Genomic DNA, 22101 nt, shown 5'->3' with positions numbered 1-22101 from the left:
TCTTCCCATTGCATTTCGTAAGGGGAAGAGAAAGTGTACAACCCACTGCATTTCACACCTTCTTTCCTATAGTGCCTTATCACCCTCCTACCATGCTTTTCTTTCTTCCTTGAATTCTGCGTCTATACCCAGGAATGTTACTGAGGCTCTCTCCAAACCTGAGTGGAAAACAGCCATGCAAGATGAGATGGATGCTTTGGTCAAAAACCAAACTTGGGAAATAGTTGATCTCCCCCCAGACAGAGAGACAGTCGGATGTTGATGGGTATTCACAGTGAAGTATAAGGCCGATGGCAAGATAGAGAGGTACAAGGCAAGGTTGGTAGCAAAAGGGTATACTCAGACCTATGGTGTTGATTATCTGGAAACCTTTGCACCAGTAGCTAAGATGACTTCAGTTCGTATTCCTTTATCTCTAGCAGCCACCTATTCATGGCCCTTGTTCCAACTTGATGTCAAAAATGATTTCCTCAAATGGTGACTTACAGGAGGAGGTATATATGGACATTCCAGCAAGCTTTTATGAAAATGTTGGTAAAGGAAAGGTGTGCAGACTCAAAAAATCTCTGTATGGACTGAAACAATCACCTAGGGCTTGGTTTAACAAGTTTAGAGGGGCACTCATCCGTTTAGGATACACATAGACACAGTCTGACCACACCCTCTTTGCGAAGAGGAGAGATGCTTTGGTGTAAATTCTGATTGTGTATGTAGATGATATAGTGGTGACAAGAAATTATCTGGAGGAGATTGATGATCTCAAAATATCATTGTAGAAAGAATTTGAGATCAAAGATCTTGGTGAGCTCAAATACTTCTTAGGGACTGAAGTTGTAAGATCCAAGCATGGGATCTTCATTTCACAAAGAAAGTATGTACTTGACCTACTGCGAGACACTGGGAAGTTGGGGACCAAACCAACAGACACTCCTATTGATCCAAATCACAGAATTAATGGTGTGGATGGTGAATTGGTAAAGGATGTGGGGAGATATCAAAGAATGGTGGGCCGAGTGTTGTATTTATGTATGACACGACCAGATATTTCTTATGTTGTCGGTGTTGTGAGTTAGTACATGCATGCACCTCGGGTTCAACACTAGGAAGCTATTGAGAGAATACTTGCATATCTAAAAATGCACCCTGGCAGAGGCATTATTTTCTTAAATCATGAGAATCTGAAGCTAGAATCCTATACGCATGCAAACTGGGCAGGATGCTTAGATGACAGGAGGTCTACATCAGGAGTGTGTACCTTTTGTAGGTGGAAACTTGATCTCCTGGAAGAGTAAGAAGCAAGCGGTTGGGGCAAGGTCAAGTGTAGAGGCTGAGTATAGATCCACGGCTCATGGTGTCTCAAAACCTCTTTGGGTTAGATCTCTTTTGAGTGAGATTGGGGTGAAAGCAGAGGAACCTATGATCTTATATTGTGACAATCAGGCTGCAATCAATATTGCCCACAATCCGATTCAGCATGATAGGACAAAACACATTGAAGTTGATAGACACTTTATAAGAGAAAGGGTAACAACCGGAGAAGTATGTTTGCCTTATGTCTCTTCAGAGTTGCAGCTGACTGATGTTCTCACTAAAGGGGTAGCAAGGAACAAGCTTGAACAAGATCTACGCAAGTTGGGAGTGTGTGACATTTACTCCCAACTTGAGGGGGAGTGTTGAAGATTAATTAGTTTTATGATGTTTTTTTTAGTAGATGTTTTATGTTAGTTATTAGATGGGAGGTGGGGACCACAGTAGTTATCTGAGTCCAAATTTTATTATGTTTTTTTAGTGTTATATATGTTGTTTTATGTTTTGTCGCCCTATAAGGGCATAGTTGTCTTTGTATTGTTCTATTATTTTAGTATAAATAATAAGTGAAGGGGGCGGCTTGTAATTTTTCTACTGATGAATTAATGAAAGTGTTATTGATCAAAAAAAATAAGTGAAGGGGGCGGCCAGATTATTGCTCTCTTTTCTTTCAACTTCTCTTCTTCTCTTCTTCTCTTCTTCTCTTCTTCTCCCTTCAAGAAACTACTTTCTTTCATATTTTTTTAATTCAGCAGATTTCTACTCCTTGGATGGTTGATTTTGGTGCCTCTAACCATATGACTAGTGTGTCTCATTTATTTTCTACTTACTAGCTTTTATCTGGCCAAGATAAGATCACCCTTGTTGATGGCTCTCTTGCTCCTATATCTGGCAAGGGAAACATCAAAGCTTCAAACACCCTCACCTTATCCTTAGCCCTTTGTGTTCCTAAATTAAACGTTGATTTGCTTTTAATTCGTAATTTAACAGAATCTTTGAAGTGTAGTGTGACCTTTTTCCCTTCTTACTATGTTTTTCAAGACATGGACTCTTAGAAGGTGATTGAGAGTGGCCATGAGGCGAATGGGATATACCTACTACACATGCCTGGACAAAGCCAAGTATCGCCTCCAAGAGCAACTTTTGGTTCAAATGTTTCGGAGTTGTTTAGTCATGTTATGTTATGTCATTATCGTTTAGGTCATACTTCTTTTTTTCTCGTTGAGTCTTTTGTTTCCAGCTTTGTTTAAAGAAATTAAGTTGTCAAGTCTACATTGTGAGTCATATGAGTTGTCAAAGCAGTGTAGAAACTCTTATTCTACAAGTAATAAAAGATCTATAGTTCCTTTTCATAATGTTTGCTTTGATGTGTGGGGGCATTTACCTTGCATAGGTGGTTATAAAATTTTATCCTGTTTACTGATGATTTGTCTCATTACATCTGGTTTTATCTTATGCGTTCCCATGCTGAAGTACCCAAACTTGTAAAATAGTTTCATAAATTTGTGCTTACCCAATTTGATACTCGCATCAAAATATTCCTATCAGATAATTCAAAGGAATCTTTTGAGAAGGATCTGGTTTCATACTTTGAGAAGTTTGGGGTTATTCATCATGTTGTTGAAGTAGCCAAGAGCATCCTTTTTGCACCCTATGTTCCAGTGAGATTTTGTGGTGATGTAGTGATGATAATTACCTACCTTATTAACCGTAGGCCTTCTCGAGTCTTGTGGTTCAAATCTCCCTTTGGTGTCCTTTTTTCCTGAGAGTGAATTGTTTCCTATTCCCTTGTGTGTCTTTGGGTGCACGGGTTATGTTCATGTCCCTAACTCTCAGAGACATAAGTTTGAACCCAAGGCCCAAAAGTGCATTTTCTTAGGGTATGCCTCCACACAAAAAGGCTATTGCTATTTTGATCCTATTAGTGGAACTTGCTTTGTCTCCATAGATGTTACCTTTGTAGAGCCAATTCCATTTAATGGTCATTCTTCTGAGGGGGAGCATTCCGTTTTTCTTCACCACTTCCTTTGACTCCCGTTGATCATGAAGTTCAGTCGCCAATGGTTCATTCTGTTCTAGTGGTAGAGCCTTCATTTCCTAGTTATACCATTCCTACTCCTCCTACTAGTCCTCAAGTTTTCATTACTCATCCTATTGTTCAGAGGTGGTACCAGAGACAATGGCTACAACATGATCAAGTTGTTCCCTCATCCACAATTGAACCTCAGACACTGTCAACCCCTGAAGAGAGGATAAGTCCTTCATTGCCTATTCTAGAACCTCCCTTTTCCAGACTTGGACCTACCTATTGCTATGAGAAAAGGTAAGAGGAAATGTACAACACATTGTATTTCCAAACACTTGTTTTGCAGCCTCTTATCCCCATCTTATTATTCTTTCTTAGCCTTCATTTCTTCTCAGTCTATACCCAAGTCAGTTACAGAGGCCTTGTCTAGGCCAAAATGGAGGGAGGCTATGAGAACTGAAATAGAAGCACTTCATAAAAATCATACCTGGGATATTGTGGATTTGCCTCATGGGAAGAAACCAGTGGGATGTAAATGGGTGTTCACTATCAAGTATCATGTTGATGGCACCATTGAGAGGTATAAGGCTCGGGTAGTAACCAAGGATTATACTCAAGTAAATGGAGTTGATTATATGTAGACTTCATTTTCAATATATATATATATGGAGACTTTCTCACTAGTTGCAAAAATAACCATAGTGAGAGTTTTGTTATCCTTGGTAGTGAGTTATGGTTGGCCCTTATATCAATTTGATGTAAAGAATGTTTTCTTAAATGGAAACTTGACTGAAGAGGTTTATATGTCACTTCCACTAGGTATGTATGGTAAAGAAATGCAGGGCAAGGTATGCAAGTATAAGAAATCTCTTTATGGCCTCAACCAATCCCCATGAGCTTGGTTTGATAGATTCATAGCTGCACTTATTGAGTTTGGCTATACATAGACACAGTCTGACCATGGCTTGTTTGTGAAAAAGAGAGGCACTCATGTTACCTTCCTCATTGTTTATGTTGATGATATTATCGTTACAAGGATTGATACAGAGGAAGTTCAGGCACTCAAAACATTCCTTAACTCAAAATTTGAAATTAAGGATTTAGGGGAATTGAGATATTTCCTGGGAATCAAACTTGCTAGGACTAAAGATGGCATCTTCATCTCCCCACGAAAGTATGTGTTCTTGTCACGGAGACTGGGAAACTTGGTGTCGAACCTGTTTTTACACCTATTGATGCTAATCATAAACTCTTAGTTGATGATGGTGAGTTTTTGGCAGATAGGGGAGCGTTTTAAAAGCTTTTGGGGAAGTAGCATGACATGATCAGATATATAATATGTTGTTAATGTGATCAGTCAATTTATGCATGCTCCTATAGACACACATATGGCTGTTGTAGAACAAGTTCTATGTTACTTTAAGGGAACTCCAGGAAAGGGTATCATTTTCTCTAGGCATGGACACATGAAGCTAAAGGCTTACACAGAAGGCAATTGGACTAGTAGTATTGATGATAGGAAATCTACACCGGGTTACTGTGCCTTAGTTGCAGGGAACATTGTCTCCTAGAAGAGTAGGAAATAGTTAGTAGTAGCCAAGTCTTTGGCCAGGGCAGAATACAGGGCAATGGCACATGGAGTTTCAGAGTTGTTATGGATCAGGTCACTTCTAGAGGAGATGGGTATTACACATGATAAGCCCTTAATGCTTTACTATGATAATCAAGCTACGATCACCATAGCTCACAACCCAGTTCAACGTGATAGGACAAAACATATCGAAGTTTATAGATATTTTATAGGAGAAAGGGTAGTTCCAAAGAAGTTTGCCTTCCTTTTATTGCTTCAAAGCAGTAGTTAGCAGACGTTCTAACAAAGGGTGTCCCCAAGGCAATGATTGATATCTATGCTCAGATTGAGGGGGAGTGTAGAGATAATGAGCCGAATGGGCCTTAGTTTGTTTGTTTTTCTTTAAGTTATGTTTATGACTTGTGTTAGTAGGTAGTGGGCCTTACTTATGGGCCTATTTTCTCTTTTTTTATTGTTTTTATCGTTGTCTATAGTGATGGACGCCCTAAGGGCACTCATGTAATTGTCCTTATTTTTTACAATGAAAGAATAAAAGAGATAATTGGAGGCTGAAAAGAGGTTTGGAACTACTCTCTCTTCTTCTTCCTTTTCTTCCATCTTCCTCCATCACTTCTCCCTCTTCAACCTCCTTTTCTCCTGTTTCTTTTCTTTTAATTCAGATTATTGCAGGTGTGATTTACAACTACATTTTTTTACTTTTTTTAAGAAATGTTTTTTGGGAACAAAAGAGGGGCTCCATCCTCTTATTTTTCTCTCTTTTTAGCTGCATTCCCCCTTTTTTGTTGGCATGAAACAGGTTATTAAATATTGAAATTAATATATTTAAATGTTACTTATTTAAATGATTTTGTTGCTAATTAGTATACAGGTATGTTGGCTAGTACAAAAAACTAATAAAGTAGCTTAGGAGGGGTAGGGATCTTTAGATTTTATACTTTCAGATTCCATCGCGTAGGCATCAGCTAGACGCCTAGATGCCTAGGCACCTTGTGGTCACATGAGCTCACCTAGGTGCCTTGACAACTTTGGGATGTATGCCTCTGGTACGCATCATGCAAAAGGTGTTTGAGGTGTACACCTCCCACACCTTTTAAAACATTAGTAGGAATAAGAAGAAAAGCACCAACATCCTCAATTTTATTTACTTTTAAGTTGCATAGGGCTAGCCACATGCTTAGCATTTCTTAAATGAGCTACCTTGATCAACTCCAAGGCATACTTCATTACTTCCTCTGGTTAACAACATATCCATGGGAAGGTTGGACCTCCAACCCAAAAAAGCATGTCAGAGGCCCCAAATGTTTGATAATATTAAAGGTGTTGTTTAACAACTATTGTAAATTTCTAATACTATCTGCATCATCTCTAGTAATCAAAATGCCATCTATATATACTAGAAGACACATTAATCCACAAGAGACATGACAAGTGAACAAGGAAAAATCATAAGTGTTCTACGAAATCCCACACTGGTAATTGCACCATTCAAATCATGCTCTTAGAGCTTGTTTAAGTCCACAGGACCTTTTAATTTTACAAACCAATTACTAGCCCTGTTTTTGACATGCATCTCAGCCTCTGAAATATGATCCATTACAAATCATAACATAAACTGTAATCATTTATCCATGGAAGAAAATTCCTCGTCATAGTCTACCCCATATTCTTGTTTATAACTTTGAGCTACTAGAGAAGCTTTATACTGATCAACACTTGCATACAATTTTGCCTTCACAGAGATAATTTTACAACCAATAGGAGATGCATTGGATAAAGGCAGAACCAGATCCCATGTATAATTCTTAGTTATATGAAAACATATAGATTGTCATACAAATTCATAATATAGAAGTTGTACCAGAAGGAATAAATGAAGTTATATGAAAACATGATTTTCAACTCATTTAAAGAATTCATACCGGTTCACTGCGGCCATCTATAGACCTTGTTAAAATATTTGATGTTCCATCATCCAACAAGATTCTCACTTGAACAGTAGCGGCAGAAGCTGCACTAGCAACAGCTGCTGCTGCTTGTGCTGCAGCAGCAGCAGCTTCTTTCGCTTTCTTTGATGAACCACCTTTAGGCATTACTGGCATTCTAGGAGGTAAAGCAGATTCTACCAAAGAAAATCTATCACGGCATGCATCCCAAGCAAAAAGCCTTCCAGACCCTGAATCAACAACTGACCAATCACTAACCTTGTATACAGAAAAATAAGGAATATCAGGCCACACAATTGCAAGGTACCTGCAACCAAATTACCACAATAAGGACCAAAAATTAGAAACAATCAACCCTTCTCTCTTTTCTTTTTTTATTGAAACAGGTAGTGTAGAATTTGATAATCATATAGAGAAAAAATTGTAATACTAGGCCAGGACCCATGTTAGCCAAGGCAACATACAATGGGAAACTACAAAACTACTAGTATATGACAAGAATTACAATTCACGAGAAGGCTATCATACTCAGAGATAGATGGAGAGAGAGAGAGTTATAATGTATTCCTTCAGAAGCATGATGAACCAACAGCCAATTGCCTAAGCTCTGCAGACTATTTTCAAAGGGATACATGCATTTTTCACCTTCCAAATGCTCCAAAAAATACCAATGTATGATTTCCCATATGACCTTTCCCTTTTTGCTCAAACCTCTTAGTTGAATGCTATAAAAGAAAGCTTCAATTCTGGATGGTAAGCATTCCCTAACTCCAAAAAGTTCCTAGGAATCTCACCATGGTTGATTTTAACAAATTCCAAGGGTGAATTGATTCATCTCAATAATGCAAGAAAGAGTAGATGGACTGAGGACCCTAAAGGTAAATTCTTTCTCTTGAAACAGAATATCGGAAAACCACATACCACCAAGTGTGGAGAATTGCACTTGGCTGGTGACATCAGAGATGTTAACTCAAGATCAACTTAAATAACAGGTTATCCCTGGTGGCATCAGGGATAACAACTCTAAATTCTTTCACATCTATGCTTCTGGAAGGCAGAAAAGAAATTTTATCTCTAAAATAAAAGTTGGGCAAAGAGAGGTGGAGGGTCCTGAGGAAATTTTCTGAAGCATTTCTAAGCTTTTTCTAGAACCTCTACTCCAAGGAAGAAAGTAGGAAACCCTTCCTAAGCTCTTGGGAAGGTTTTAAGCTCTCAGAGGAGAATAGAATTTGGCTCAAAAGAGAGTTTGAGGAACTTGAAGTGAAAGAAGCAGTTTTTGCATGGATGGAGACAGCCCCAGGACCCGATGGTTCATTATTTTCTATCAGACTTGCTGGAGTATCATCAGTTTGGATCTTTTGGAGGTTTTCAACTTAGTTTTCAAGGCACCAAGGTGAGGCTAGGTGACAGGGGGACACCTTGTCGCTTAGGCAATGGATTTTTTTAAGTAAAAAACACATATCCTAGGGTGGTTCCCTGTTCCCTAGGTTCCATAACCATCTTTCCTTGATAACTATCCACAATCTTCATAAGAAAATTATAAGCTTCATACCCAAGTCTAGAAAATCAACATATTTATAGAAGAAAAGAAGAAAGAAAAGAAAATTCAAAAAATATAGGGGCTGAACCACTATTTTTGTTATAGGAAAAGAAGAAGAAATGTGTTGATTAGACAAAATTTTAAGTTCTTCCCTTACTTATTGGTTCAGATTTTGAAGTCTTTGAGGATTCAATACAGCAGGTAGCAATGCTTGTGTTGATTAAACCCTAATAAATACGAAAATAATAAAAGAAATTAGTTTATAAACACAAAAAATAAATATTTTTGTTTAATGATGTCTATTGTACAATTATAATCTCAAAAAAAAAACAAAATAAAAGTATTTTATCACAGTATATAAAGCTGCTTGGGGACTGGGCGAGGCGAGCCTCCAAGGGCACCTTGTCGCCTAGGCATCGCCTGGACAACTTCGGCCATCGTAAACAAGGTAAATAACTCTAATTCTATCTGCCTAATTCCCAAGAAAGAGGGCATTCTAGAGGTGAAAGGGTTCAGACCAATCAGCTTGGCTGGAGATGTATAAGATTATAGCAAAGTTCCTGGCAGGGAGATTGAAGAAGGTCTTAGGAGAGATCATTTCTCCAAATCAATTTGCTTTCGTAAAGGGGCAGCAAATTGTTGACGGCATTCTAATAGAAACTGAATGCGTAGAAGAGAGAAGACTTGATGGAAAGCCAGGTGTGATTGCCAAGCTTGCTTTGGAGAAGGCTTATGATGAAGTTGATTGGGAGTGTTTGTTGAAGATTATGAAGCTGATGGGATTTGGTAGAAGATGGATACAGTGGGTTGAGGCTAACTTTTTGGGTTACTGAAATTTCCAGACAACTTGTGAAGAAGGCTAACTCTTTGGGTCTGGTGATGTTATGGGCCCGGGCGTAGGATCTCGTCACGGGTCGGTCCACGGGGAGAACCTCTAGCTTCCCCTTGCCCCTCCCTTTGCGTGTAGACCCTATCGTGGCGACCTAAGGGGTGATTTGTCCAAGAGATCACCCTAACTCTCCTCAACTCTTCTCTTGACTGAAATTCTTGGATGCCTTTATTCAATAATAGTAGCTCCTTAAATAGGAGATTACAAGAGTCCTGCTCTTAGGGAGACTCCTTGCTGAATAGGGAGACCTCCAACTCTATCTTGATAAGATAAGACTGACAAGATAAGACAAGTCTCTCTTAATCCTAATCTAATAAGATAAGATAATCTCTCTTAATCCTAATCTAATAAGATAAGATAAGTCTCTCTTAATCCTAATCTAATAAGATAAGATAATCTCTCTTAATCCTAATCTAATAAGATAAGATAATCTCTCTTAATCCTAATCTAATAAGATAAGTCTCTCTTAATCCTAATCTAATAAGATAAGATAATTTAATCTACTAACTTAATAAGATAAGAATAACAAGATAGTCTAATCTAATCTGCTGAATGGATGACTGTTGCTGCCAAATTGGATAGGATGAGAACACCGGATCATTGCTGCTGCTGCTCCCAATACGCGTCCACATCGGGTGAGAGGTTTTGAAGTTGGTGGAGAAGCTAGCTATTCAGATTTCACACCTTCAATTTGCTGATGACATTATGGCTAATGAGGCCAATATATCAAATCTGAAAAGGGTCATAACCTGTTTTGAATGGGTCTCTGGACTTCGAGTTACTTTTCACAGAGTAGCATGGTAGGTTTGAGTATAGCAGATGATCTTTCTCTGAACAGTTTTAAGGAGACTTTGGGGTGCAAAGTGGAGAATCTTCCCATCTCTTACATGGGGATGCCTCTTGGAGGAAATCCAAAGAGTCAAAGTTTCTGGGACCCAGTACTGGAAAAATGTAAGAAGAAACTTTTCACATTGAAAAGGAACTACCTTTCCAAAGGGGAGAGACTTGCTCTTATTAAATCTTCTTTGGTTAATCAGCCTATTTATTTTCTTTCTAATTTTTGCATGCTCACCAAAATCATTAATCAGCTTGAAAAGCTTCAGCAAAATTTCTTTGAGATAGGGGTGGGGAAAAGCGAGCTCACCTTGTGAGCTGGACTCAGGTGTGCAAACCCAAGGAGGGTGGTGGTCTGGGAATTGGTCACCTAAAAGAAAGAAATACAGTCCTTACTAAATGGCGTTGGAGATTCCCACTGGAACAAAGTGCTCTTTCAACCACTGTTATCACAAGTACAGGAAGCACGCCAATGGTTGGGATAGCAATTTTCACTTGAACAGGGTCAAAGACACCAACCCTTGGAAGGTATCCTCTCCACTTATAACTTTTTCATCTCTTTCATTAGATACAAAGTGGGAAATGGGGATAGAATAAAGTTTTGGACCAACCTATGGTGGGGTGACTCTAGTTTCGACAACAACCTTTTTGTACTTTTTTTCATTTTATGCATATCTCTTTTTCATTTTCAGATCCTCTTGTCAGTAAAATGCATCATTTGTCCAGTCTCCCTTGTAACTTATTTAACATAAATTAACAAAGTTGCATTTAACTATCAAAAATGGTGCACTATCAACAATGAGAATTTACATTTTGCAATCACAACTTACTTTCCCGAACTGCTCACAGAAAGAACAGAATACGAATCATGTGGAACAGGTGTGCTAATGTGCTTCTTAATCTGCTTCACATGCAATGGTTCCAATGACTCTGCCCTGGACCTTCCTGTTTCAGATAAGGTACTTGTACTTCCAAGAGATGGATTTGCTGTGTTAGATAACTGAAAGCTTAGTAACTTCAATTCTCTTTCAACAACATATACAGCAGAGTGTTCTCTGCTGCCTGGTGGTGTTGGTAAAGGAGCAACAGCTGGAAGAGATCTTGCATCAAACTCACTGAGAATAACACCAATATTGGTTCCAGTAGCAACAAGGTGTGGTTGTAAAGGATGTGCAACCATGCAGTAAACCTAACACAGAAACATAAAAACAGTGGATAAAGCAACAAACTAAATAACTTGCATGATCAGTAATTAGTAAGGATCCCAATAAAGAAAAACAAAAGGCATACCCTAAGTTTCTTGTTTGGTGCAAGTACTAGTGGAGGAACAAGCGAAGAAAGTTCACACAATGGCCTCGTAAGAGCTGAATAAGTTGGATGTTCAATTGCCCTGCCAAATATCAAGGCAAGAGATGATCTCAAAATCAATCAAGAAGAAATGGCATTTCTTAAAAATGAAGTGCCTTACTTTTGAGAGATGATACACTAATCAGGTACATAAAATCTACTGTCATGGGTAAAAATAGATAAATACATACCAAATATGAGAATCCTTAACACAAGTTAAGATGTCAAGATTAGGAGCTCGAGGGTGGCACCAAGATGCCACACTATGGCAAGCCAGTTTCGGAACAGGTTTAATACGCCTCAATTCCTGAATATAGCATGTAAGGAAAATGTCAAAGCATCACTAACCCTTCCAATAATAATAAATGCTATTCAAACAAAATAAGAGCAAAATTTTGGGCAGGCAGTGTGATACCTTAAAAGAGATAGTATCCCAGATGGCTAATGTCTTATCTGAACCAATGGTTATCAATTGCGGTGCACCTCCCATCACCCTAGAAAGCTCAACAGCCACAACCCCACCATCATGTGCCTTGAAGCATCACCAAGAAGACAAGTAAGATGACAAAATATTACCAAACCAGGGAATCTGAATCAACAACTGCATTTGAAGATTGCTCCCTAACAAGATTGGAATGAATAAAGCGTCCACTTTAATCATAAGGCATGAGTTCAAGCAAAAAGAGAAAAATAAAATAAAAGATTAAATATGAAATATTAAAAATAATGAACTGCCTGATTGGTAACTTTTAAAATTTTCTTGTTACCATGATGAAGAGAACTTGAGCAAATGACAAAATCCTAATGACCACTGAAGAATAAAACATAGTTCTCACAAGATACATTGAAAAATAGAAACCTTAAGCAGTTGTACCATATCTATTAGTAGGATGTGAAAGAAGAATAACTACCTTCAAACTCAACTTTGGAACAAGTTCCCATGAATCTTGACCATGATCAGCACTCCATAGTATAAGCAGACCATCACTACCACCAGACACCAGAAGCGCCTAAAATTGCAGTTGAATGCCAAAAAGGGTAAGCTTCAATATAAAAATCAATCCAACAAGAACTTAAAGCATAGGAGAGGACATGAATTAATTCCATCATGAATAACCAACCAGTGATTTAAAAGGCGCGCCTAGGCACACAAACAAGGCGCATTTCAAGGTATGTGCCTCGCCTAGGTCCTAGGTGCAGCCCTTTCAAAAGGTGCATGCCTGGTGCCCCTGATGCGCCTTGTGCCTCAGCGCAGGCGTGCCCCTTTTGAAAATTTGGAGCTTTTTTGCTTTTTTCTTTTTTGAACATAACGGCTGGGCCGGGGCCGCTGCCCCCGGACCTCCGTGCCACGCCCCTCGAGGCAAGCCCAAACAAGTCCACATTAGGTCTTAAATTCTTAGTTTTCACACAAAAAATAATGATTTTATAGTTTTAATTGCTTTTAAAGAAGACATTTTATTAGGATGAATGAATGAACAACATTAGCAAATTGGGCATGGCACAAAGGCAGCTCATAGAATCAAGAATGCAATATGTTTTACATTACATTAGCTATGTGAAGTACTGCAATTGAGTGAAAAAGATATCAGAGGTTTTACATGCTTGAAAATGTTTTATATGTTTGATTTTATTTTTAAATTCTCATTTGAATATGCTTTACATCTTATGTTTATGTATTTTAATTTTAGATAATAGTTTTTTTAAAACATTATTTTAAATTTTAACTTTATATTTTTTAGTAATATTATGTTTAATATTTTTTTTTGAATTTTTTTGGCTTTTTTTTTGTATTTTTGCACCTTGCTTCAAAAAGGCGTGCGCCTCGCCTTGCGCCTCAGGCACAAATTGACCCCTGCGCCTTTTTTGCACCTTGCGCTTTTAAAACATTGTAACCAACAAAACCAGTTTAGTCCAAACAAGAACAAAACGAATCATCCAAGAAGAGAAAGAGTTAGTTATGTTTAATAAATAGATTTTATTAGAAACACAATGGTACCCACAGAGAGGGAGCCCACCGAGGACAACCAAGAGAAAAAAAAGACAACAATCGAAGCAAGGGAACAGCCTATTAAGGAACAAAATTGCACAAGAAATCTCCATCTCCAAACAAAATATGTTAAGAACAGTAACAAAGTTCCATTATCTTTATGTTTTTCATCTGATCCTTCTCATTGAAGTGTAACCAAGTTTATATAAAGTAGTTTGTCTAACAAAGGAGATACCAAATGATTAAAACAGAAAAGAAAAACTATGAAAAGGAAGAGCTGAGGACAAGTATGAAAATGTCTTGACAAGAAGAATGAACATGGTCAATAATATCCATAGATGTTGTTGAAATAATTTAGTTATTTGTGTTAGGGTCTGCTTGGCTAGTTAAAGCCTTTTTTTTTATTTTCTATTATTGTACTCACTTAGAACAGGGACACAAGAGTCTTTTTCCTTCTTATTTCTGTCGCCCTATACAATACAATAGAAGCTGGCGCCGCCAGTACTATTCCATTGCTCCAAACCTTTTTTCTTCTTTTCTTATTCTCTTCTCTCATCTTCCCATCTCTTCTCTACTTCCTCATATTTCAATCGGATTTATTGCCAAGATGGTATTAGAGCAAGGCTATCGAATCTGGGCGACCAAGTTTTCTCTTCAAGTTTGTTAATCTGGGCAGAACAGAGGATTGAGTCTGGACTGATCAAATCAGATCTGCAATTGGTACAACCCTAAAGTTTTCTTTCCTCTTTTATTTCTTTCCTTGGTCGTGTACCAAGTGGAGAACAAATGAATCCAAACCACTGAATGTCGGCAGACTTTTGTGAGGGTTATACCTCTTTTATTTGTTGGATCATGTGATCCTGTACCTGTAAAAAGGTGACTGTAGGTCACAGATGACCTGTTTTCTCTGCTCGTTAGTCTGATTTCATGTGTGTTAGGATCTCTCTTATTGATTAATGTTGTGGTGGAACTTACTAGAAAACCAGTAGGTTGGGACTGTTCTTCATGCAGATCTGAAAATCAGTCTCGTCATAGTTCTTCTTTGGAAAGTGGTGCTGTTTTTTGTGCTCAGATTAAGTCCAAAATTGAATTGTTGTGTGTGGAGCTTTTGTTGATATAAGGAGGGATCCTAAGTAGAGAGTTTAGATCAAAAAAACTTTGTGTTTACAATGTCGTCTGAGAATTCTGCTACTTCAGAGATTACAGGGAGCCACAATGGAGTGAGTGGGGGAATGGATATGAATTTCCCCATGGTTGTTATTCCCTTTGATGGTCTAAACTACCTTGAATGGTCTAGGGAATAAAACTCTACATCACTGCTAGGGGGGAATAGGATACATCAATGGGAGAGTGAAGGAACCGAAGAACGAAGTGCTGAATATGATAGGTGGAACCAAGAGAATAGTATGGTGATGTCATGGTTCTTGGTTTCTATGCTGCCACAGGTAAGGAAGACTTTTATGTGGGCTGAAACTGCTTGTGAGATATGGGAACAAGCAAAGTCCACCTATTCAGGGCAGAGACACTATGCCAAGATATACCAACTACAAGCTAAATCCTCTACTTGCAAGCCGGGGGAGAGGAGCCTCTCAATGTACTATTCTGATTCGACATCGATATGGAAAGAACTTGATCACTACCAGAGTGTGAATTGGAAGTGTGATGAAGATGCAAAGGCGTATAAGTCACTTGTATCTCAGCAACGGGTCTTTGCCTTCCTCCTAAGGATGAATCCTTCATATGAGTCCATCAGGGTGCAGATCTTGGGTAGTAAAGACTTGCCATCAATTCAGGAGGTGTAGACCTTAGTGCAATCAGAAGAGAGTAGAAGTGTGATGAATTGTGTAGAGGGGGAATCAGTTGCCCTAGCTGTCCGAGGAAATTCAAATAAAAATGTCGGATGTGCTTTTAAGAAAGGTGACTCTCAGAAGAGAACAGATGACAAGAGTAAACTTTGGTGCACTCACTGCCAGAAGACAAGACACACCAGAGATACATGTTGGGATCTCCATGGAAAACCTAAATGGGCACAAGATTTGGGTAAGAAATCAACAGCTGATCAGGGCAAGAAACCAAGTCAGCGGAATCAAAAAAAGTATAACTCAGCTAAGGAAGACATTATCAACTCCTTTCGTGACCATTTGGAATTGTATGGTAGGACTCTCCGCCAGATGGATTCTGGTCCTACTCCCTCTACCTCTTTCGCATTTACATCAGGTAACGTTGCCACTGCCCATGTGTCATCTCATACCATTGGTTCTCCTTGGGTTATTGACTCCGGAGCCTCGAACCACATGATCGGTAAGTCAAATTTATTTCAAACATATAACCTTCTCTCTGGAGATAAGGTGAGACTAGCTGATGGTTCTTTCTCTACCATAGCTAGCCACGGTACCATTCCTCTCCCACTCGGCCTTACCCATTCTAATGTACTGCATGTTCCGAAATTACCTATAAATTTGTTGTCCATCAGTAGTATAACTCACTCCTTGAACTGTTTAATCACTTTCTTTCTGCCTTCATGTGTGTTTCAGGATTTGGCCTCGGGAAGACAATTGGTAGAGGAAGCATGGTGGATGGTCTCTACGTGTTGGAGAATAAAGATGGTCTTGTGGCTACAAAGTCCATGAGTTTGTCCAGTGAGAGTCAAGCCTATTTATGGCACAATCGTCTTGGTTATCTTTCTTTTGAGTCATTAAAAGTTATGTTCCCAAAGTTGTTTGAGTCCTTGTCAGTGAGTCAGTTACAGTGTCAGACATGTCAATTGAGTAAACATTGTAAAAGTTCTTTTCCTTTGTGAAATAAAAGATCTGAATTTCCATTTCATATTGTTTATTCTGATGTTTGGGGCCCTGTTACTCTACCTACTGAGGCAGCATATAAGTACTTCATTACCTTGATTGATGATTACTCTAGATACACTTGGGTTTATCCTATGCAATCTAGAGATGAAGTGCCAAAAATTGTGAAAGACTTTCAATGCATGGTGTTCACTCAGTTCCAAGTTGAAATCCATATCTTTCAGTCGGACAATGCGAAGGAATACTTCCATAGTGATCTCACGGAGTTTTATGCTTCGAGTGGGTCACTTCAAAGAAATTCTTGTGCTAGGACACTCCAACAAAACGGTATTGCTGAACAAAAGAACCGTCACCTTCTCGAAGTAGCTCTTGGCTTATTAATTCATATGAATGTGCCAAAACGTTTTTGGATGGATGCAGTTTTATGTGCTACATACATCATCAACCATATGCCATCTCGGTTACTAGAGTATAAGGCCCCACATCAGCTTTTGTTTCCTACAATCAAGGAGAGTTTTTGAAAGATGTGAAGAAGTTCCAAAGACTCGTAGGGAGACTCTTATATTTGTCTATGACCAGGCCTGATATTGCTTATGCAGTGGGTGTCCTTAGTCGGTTCATGCACAATCCTAAGACAACTCACTTTGAAGCTGCAGAAAGGATCCTTAGGTACATCAAGAAGTTTCTCGGAGCTGGTTTGTTGTACCAGAAACATGGACACTTAAAGGTGGAAATATATACAGATGTTGATTGGGCAGGAGAAGTTGATGACCGAAAGTCTACCAGTGGGTATTGTGCCTTTGTAGGAGGAAACCTAGTCACATGGAGAAGTAAAAAACAAAATGTGGTGGCTAGATCTAGTGTTGAAGTAGAACATAGAGCGATGTCTCATGGGGTTGTTGAAATAATTGTTAGACAGTTTTGTATGCCCTTAGCTTCAATCTGATTTGATGTACTTTTGTTATTTAGTGGAAATAAATAAAGTGCATGTTTGATTCATGTTGTTTGGTTTAATTCTGTGTAAAACCCTAAAACTGGACATTTATAGAGACTCATGTTAGTTTTAAATGTTCACAGCCGTTGGATAAGTCTGGGGAGATTTATCCTTCCAAGGCTGATACTGGTGTGCCACCAAGTGTTGGGATGGCCTGTCTCAGCCACCAGGGTAAGACCCGAGGCACATGCAGTATGGGATTACTTGAATCCTTGAACCGGACCAGATTTCCAGTATTGCCCTGGACCTTGGAGATAGATGGGCAAAACTGGAAAGTTACACCTGACCCCTAGACTCGATTATGACATTTCACTAGGTGTTGGATCAGGCTGCCTTTGATATGCCATTCAGTGAGATCCTTAGCGGGGATCAAAACCTGGGTATGTTGGGGCAGTTTGAGAATTCATCTGAGTGGGTGATCATAGTGACAAAATCAGCCACTTTGTCGGACAAAGGGTAATGATCGGGAATGCACTCTCTCTGATGGAAACCAAACTGCCGGCAGTTGATTTCAATCGTTGGAATTTTGTTTTGCAAAATTAATATATATATATATATATGTGTGTGTGCGGTTTCAAATTGTTTGCAAACGGTTTTAATTCCCGGGATCCATGTGAGAGGAGAGTGCAGCACTGTTCCTTGCAGCCGAGGGAGAGGTCCTCTCTTGTCGGGCAGTGCTTGATCATTAAGGGCTGAGAGGTTAAGTGTAAGACCATTGAGGATAATACCTGATGGGCTAATCTTGCATCTGCCCACAGTCCCTGGGTTTTTATAAGATGGCTTGGCCCAGGGACCACTTAATGTAAGTGTTGGGCCCATAGGGTCCATATGATGGACTCAAGGGGTTCATTGAGTTTTTCAGTGAATTCGGCTGGGCCTTGTTTTAGAGGTTGGGCCGAACCCATGTGGCTGGTGTGTAGATCAATGCTTGGGTCCCACGCCATACAAAGAAGCCCAACTGGGCAGCAGATTGGAAAGTAATTAGACACTGAACACTTAATGGGCCAAAAGCTCATTTCGAGGTGGGCTGATATGATCAACCATCCATGGGGCGAATTTGAGATTAAAGTTAGTAAAAGGATTGGGCCTTTAGCCTTATCCACTCTTAAAGACCAAATTCAAATTAGATTTGAATCTGGTAACCTCCTGATAAGATCAGGAGTAAGCTAACTCTATCTGCAGAAAGGATTAAGATTATCCCCTATCCAAATACTGATTTGGATTGGGATAACTCCTAATAAGGAGGTTTCTTAATCAAGAAGAAAGGAGGAGATTTCGAACCAAGAAAAAATCGCAAGATAGGATATCTCCTGCGAATTGAGATCAGATCTCATACTCTCCAGAAAAAGAAAAAAAAGCAGTTCAGCCTTTTTTCGGTTTTGGAGATCTCCTCCTGCCGCCGCCATCTGCCATTGCAAGATTAGATCTTTGCAGAAAAAGAAAGTCAAGAAATCTGTTCTTGACATCAGTCTTGCAAGAAAGACTGAAAAAGATTCAGTGTTTAGTACTTCCAGAGGATTCTTGTGAAGGATCCAGTGTGTAGGACGCACCCTGCTGGTTCTGTTCCATTCACAGCTGTGTCATCATCAGCAGGAACGGATCTTGGAGCATTCTTTGGGCGTGAACACCAACTTTGGGAGATACTGCTTCTCCGGATCAGGTATATTCCTCCCATTTATCTTTTGGTACAGATCTGGTTTGATTATAGTTCAAGTAGGATCCTTGAATATTGTATTCTAAACTTAGGGAATATGATTCCCAGTTGGGAGAAGGTAGGAAATTTTTTTTGAAATTCGCCCACCCATTCCGCAACCTTTATGGCGTCCATTAGATGGATCCTACCATTCTTTCAATAATGTGGATAAGAAATATGTTAGGTTAACTGGGTTTTGTAGTGAGCAACCCTAAGTCACTCTATTGTGGCAATAAAGCTGCCATCAATATTGCTGCTAATCCAGTCCTGCATGATAGGACGAAACACATTGAAGTGAACAAGCATTCTATTAGAGAGAAACTTGTAAATGGAGAAGTGTGTACTACATATGTTAGCTCAGAAGAACAACTTGCAGATATCTTCACCAAAGGTCATCATCATGTGTGGCACAATGATTTGTGTGACAAGTTGGGCATGATTGACATCTATGCTCCAACTTGAGGGGGAGTGTTGAAATAATTTAGTTATTTGTATTAGGGTCTGTTTGGCTAGTTAAAGCATTATTTTACTTTTTGTTATCGTACTCACTTATAGCAGGGGCACAAGAGTCTTTTCCATTCTTTTTTCTGCTGCCCTATATAATATAATAGAAGCTAGCACCGCCAGTACTGTTCCATTGCTCCAAACCTTTTCTTCTTCCTTTCTTTCTTCTTCTCTTCTCTCTTCTTCCCTTCTCTTCTCTACTTCCTCATATTTCAATCGGATTTATTGCCAAGAGATACATCGTAGTTACTCAAGTATTCATAAGCTAAGCTATCTCAAGTATTCACCATGTCCCCAACCTAATAGGGATTCATTCCTCTCCTCTCTCCCGTCCTAAGACTCTCCAAAATCACCTATCCTGAGCCCAAATCACGTTTGGTCAGCTTTGAGAAAACAACAGCCTTGTTCAAATCATCAGCTGCATTTTTTTCCTTTTTTTGGCCCAATCTATTCCTTTCCCTCCCATTGCCTAACTTGCATAACAATCTATTTATCTTCTTCATAAAGATTATCTTTCAGCCTATCTTGATCCACACAAAAACTAAGCAAAAACTGACCCTAATATCCCCAACCCCTCAAATCTCCAAAGCCACAAACTCAACAAACTGAATCTTTACAGGATCTTCCTTCTCTAACCTGCAAATTGGTCAAGAGCATTGAGGATTGGTTGGCCAAGGGATCCACCACCACACATCCACATCATCCTCTCACCATCTACTTGGATGTTGTTGGAATGTTAAAATAACTTAGTTGCAGATGTTAGGGCCTGTTTGGCTAATTAAAATGTTTTTTTATTTCGTTTTTTTATTTTTGTTTTGTCTGTTATTGTACTCAGGGGCACAAGGGTCTTTTCCCTTGTTATTTCTGTCGCCCTATATATAGTAAAATAAACATTGGCACCACCAGTACTGTTACAATGCAAACCTTCTCTCTTCTCTCCTCTCTTCTCTTCTCTTCTTCTCTTCTCTCCTCTTCCACTTATCTCTGGCCGGCTACACTGTCAAGATGGTATTAGAGCAGGAATGCTGATTAAAAGAGAGCAGATCGATCAACCCTACTGTCAAGAGAAGATCGATCAACCCAAAGAATAGATCGAACAGACTAGCAGAAAAGAAATCTGATTCTGGACTACAGAATAGCTACAACTAGTACAGTTCTCCCTAATTTTTCTCTTCTTTACTCTCCTTGGTCCTGTGCCGAGTGAAAACCCTATGAATCTGGGGCGATTGAATGTTGTCGAACCTGTGTAACCCTAGTTTTCTTAGATCGTGTGATCCTGTTCATGTGTTAAGACAACTTTAGGTCAATGCTGACCTGTCTTCTCAATGGTTTGAGTTGACTATAAGTAAGAAGGATCTCTCCTACTGATTAGTGGTTGTTAGACATTCTGGAATTCTGGTAGGTGGGGACTGATAAAACTATACAGGTCTGAAATCTGTCGAATATTACCTCAGTTTTTGTCCGGAACTTGGTACTGTTTGTGCTCAATCTGGTTGGTAAACCCGAGTGTGTCAGTGTGAACTGAGTGGAGCATTGTTTTGTGGAGTAAGGAAGGGTCCTAAGTCCGGTGTTTGGGACTGATTAACTGCTTGACCATGTCGACTGAGAATTCTGCTACTTCAGAGATCTCAGGGAGCAACAATGGAGTGAGTGGGAGAATGGACATGAGCTTTCCCATGGCTGTCATTCCCTTTGATGGTCTGAATTACCTTGAGTGGTCTAGGGGCTAAAACTCTACATCACTACTAGGGGGCAAATAGGATACATCAATGGGAGAGTAAAGGAACCGAAGTATGGAAGTGTTGAGCATGATAGGTGGAACCAAGAGAACAGTATGGTGATGTCTTGGCTCTTGGTTTCAATGTTGCCACGAGTAAGGAAGACTTTTATGTGGGTTGAAACTGCTTGTGAGATATGGGAACAAGCGAAGTCCACTTATTCAAAACAGAGACACTATGCCAAGATATATCAACTACAAGCTGAATCTTCTACTTGCAAGCCGGGGGAGAGGAGTCTCTCGATGCACTATTCTGATTTGACATCAATATGGAAAGAACTTGATCACTATCAAAATGTGAATTGGAAGTGTGATGAAGATGCAAAGGCCTATAAGTCACTTGTATCACAGCAACGCGTGTTTGCCTTCCTCCTAGGGCTGAATTCGTCATATGAGTCCATCAGGGTACAGATCTTGGGTAGTAAAGACTTGCCATCAGTCCAGGAGGTGTATGCCTTGGTGCAGTCAGAAGAAAGCAGAAAAAGTGTGATGAATGGTGTAGAAGGGGAGTCAGTTGCCCTAGGGGTCGGGGGAAATTCATATACAAATGTCGGAGGTGGCTTTATAAGGGGTGACACTTAGAAAAAATCAGAAGATAAAAGCAAGCTTTGGTGCACTCACTGCCAGAAGACACGACACACTAAAGATACATGCTAGGATCTCCATGGAAAACCTAAATGGGCACAAGATTTGGGTAAGAAGTCAGCACCAGATCAGGGCAAGAAACCAGGCCAACAGAATCAAAAAAGGTATAACTCAGCTAATATGGCATCGACAGAGACTAGTCCTTCCGTAACTCAGGAGAGACATCCCAGTTCTAACCCTAAGGAAGATATTATCAACTCCTTCTGTGAACATTTGGAATTG

At 39.4% G+C, this 22101-nt stretch overlaps 1 protein-coding gene across 1 annotated transcript in view; it reads right to left on the bottom strand.

Annotated features, from left to right (window-relative positions):
• Positions 1-22101, bottom strand: part of LOC148865508 (Transducin/WD40 repeat-like superfamily protein) — an 87250-nt gene that overhangs the window by 28025 nt on the left and 37124 nt on the right. The window contains exons 7-12 of the mRNA XM_088977535.1: positions 12390-12488; positions 11894-12010; positions 11670-11785; positions 11422-11521; positions 10962-11320; positions 6845-7175 (exon numbers count right to left, since the gene is read on the bottom strand). Coding sequence (XP_088833661.1) covers positions 6845-7175; positions 10962-11320; positions 11422-11521; positions 11670-11785; positions 11894-12010; positions 12390-12488 — 1122 coding nt within the window. The remainder of the gene's footprint in view (positions 1-6844; positions 7176-10961; positions 11321-11421; positions 11522-11669; positions 11786-11893; positions 12011-12389; positions 12489-22101) is intronic.

The sequence above is a fragment of the Nelumbo lutea genome, chromosome 3 (genome assembly GCF_056320005.1).
Source record: "Nelumbo lutea isolate HS-2025 chromosome 3, American lotus-T2T, whole genome shotgun sequence".
NCBI lineage: Eukaryota > Viridiplantae > Streptophyta > Magnoliopsida > Proteales > Nelumbonaceae > Nelumbo > Nelumbo lutea.
The sequence above is the reverse complement of the archived record's forward strand: the minus strand, read 5'-3'. Positions and strand labels throughout refer to the sequence as shown.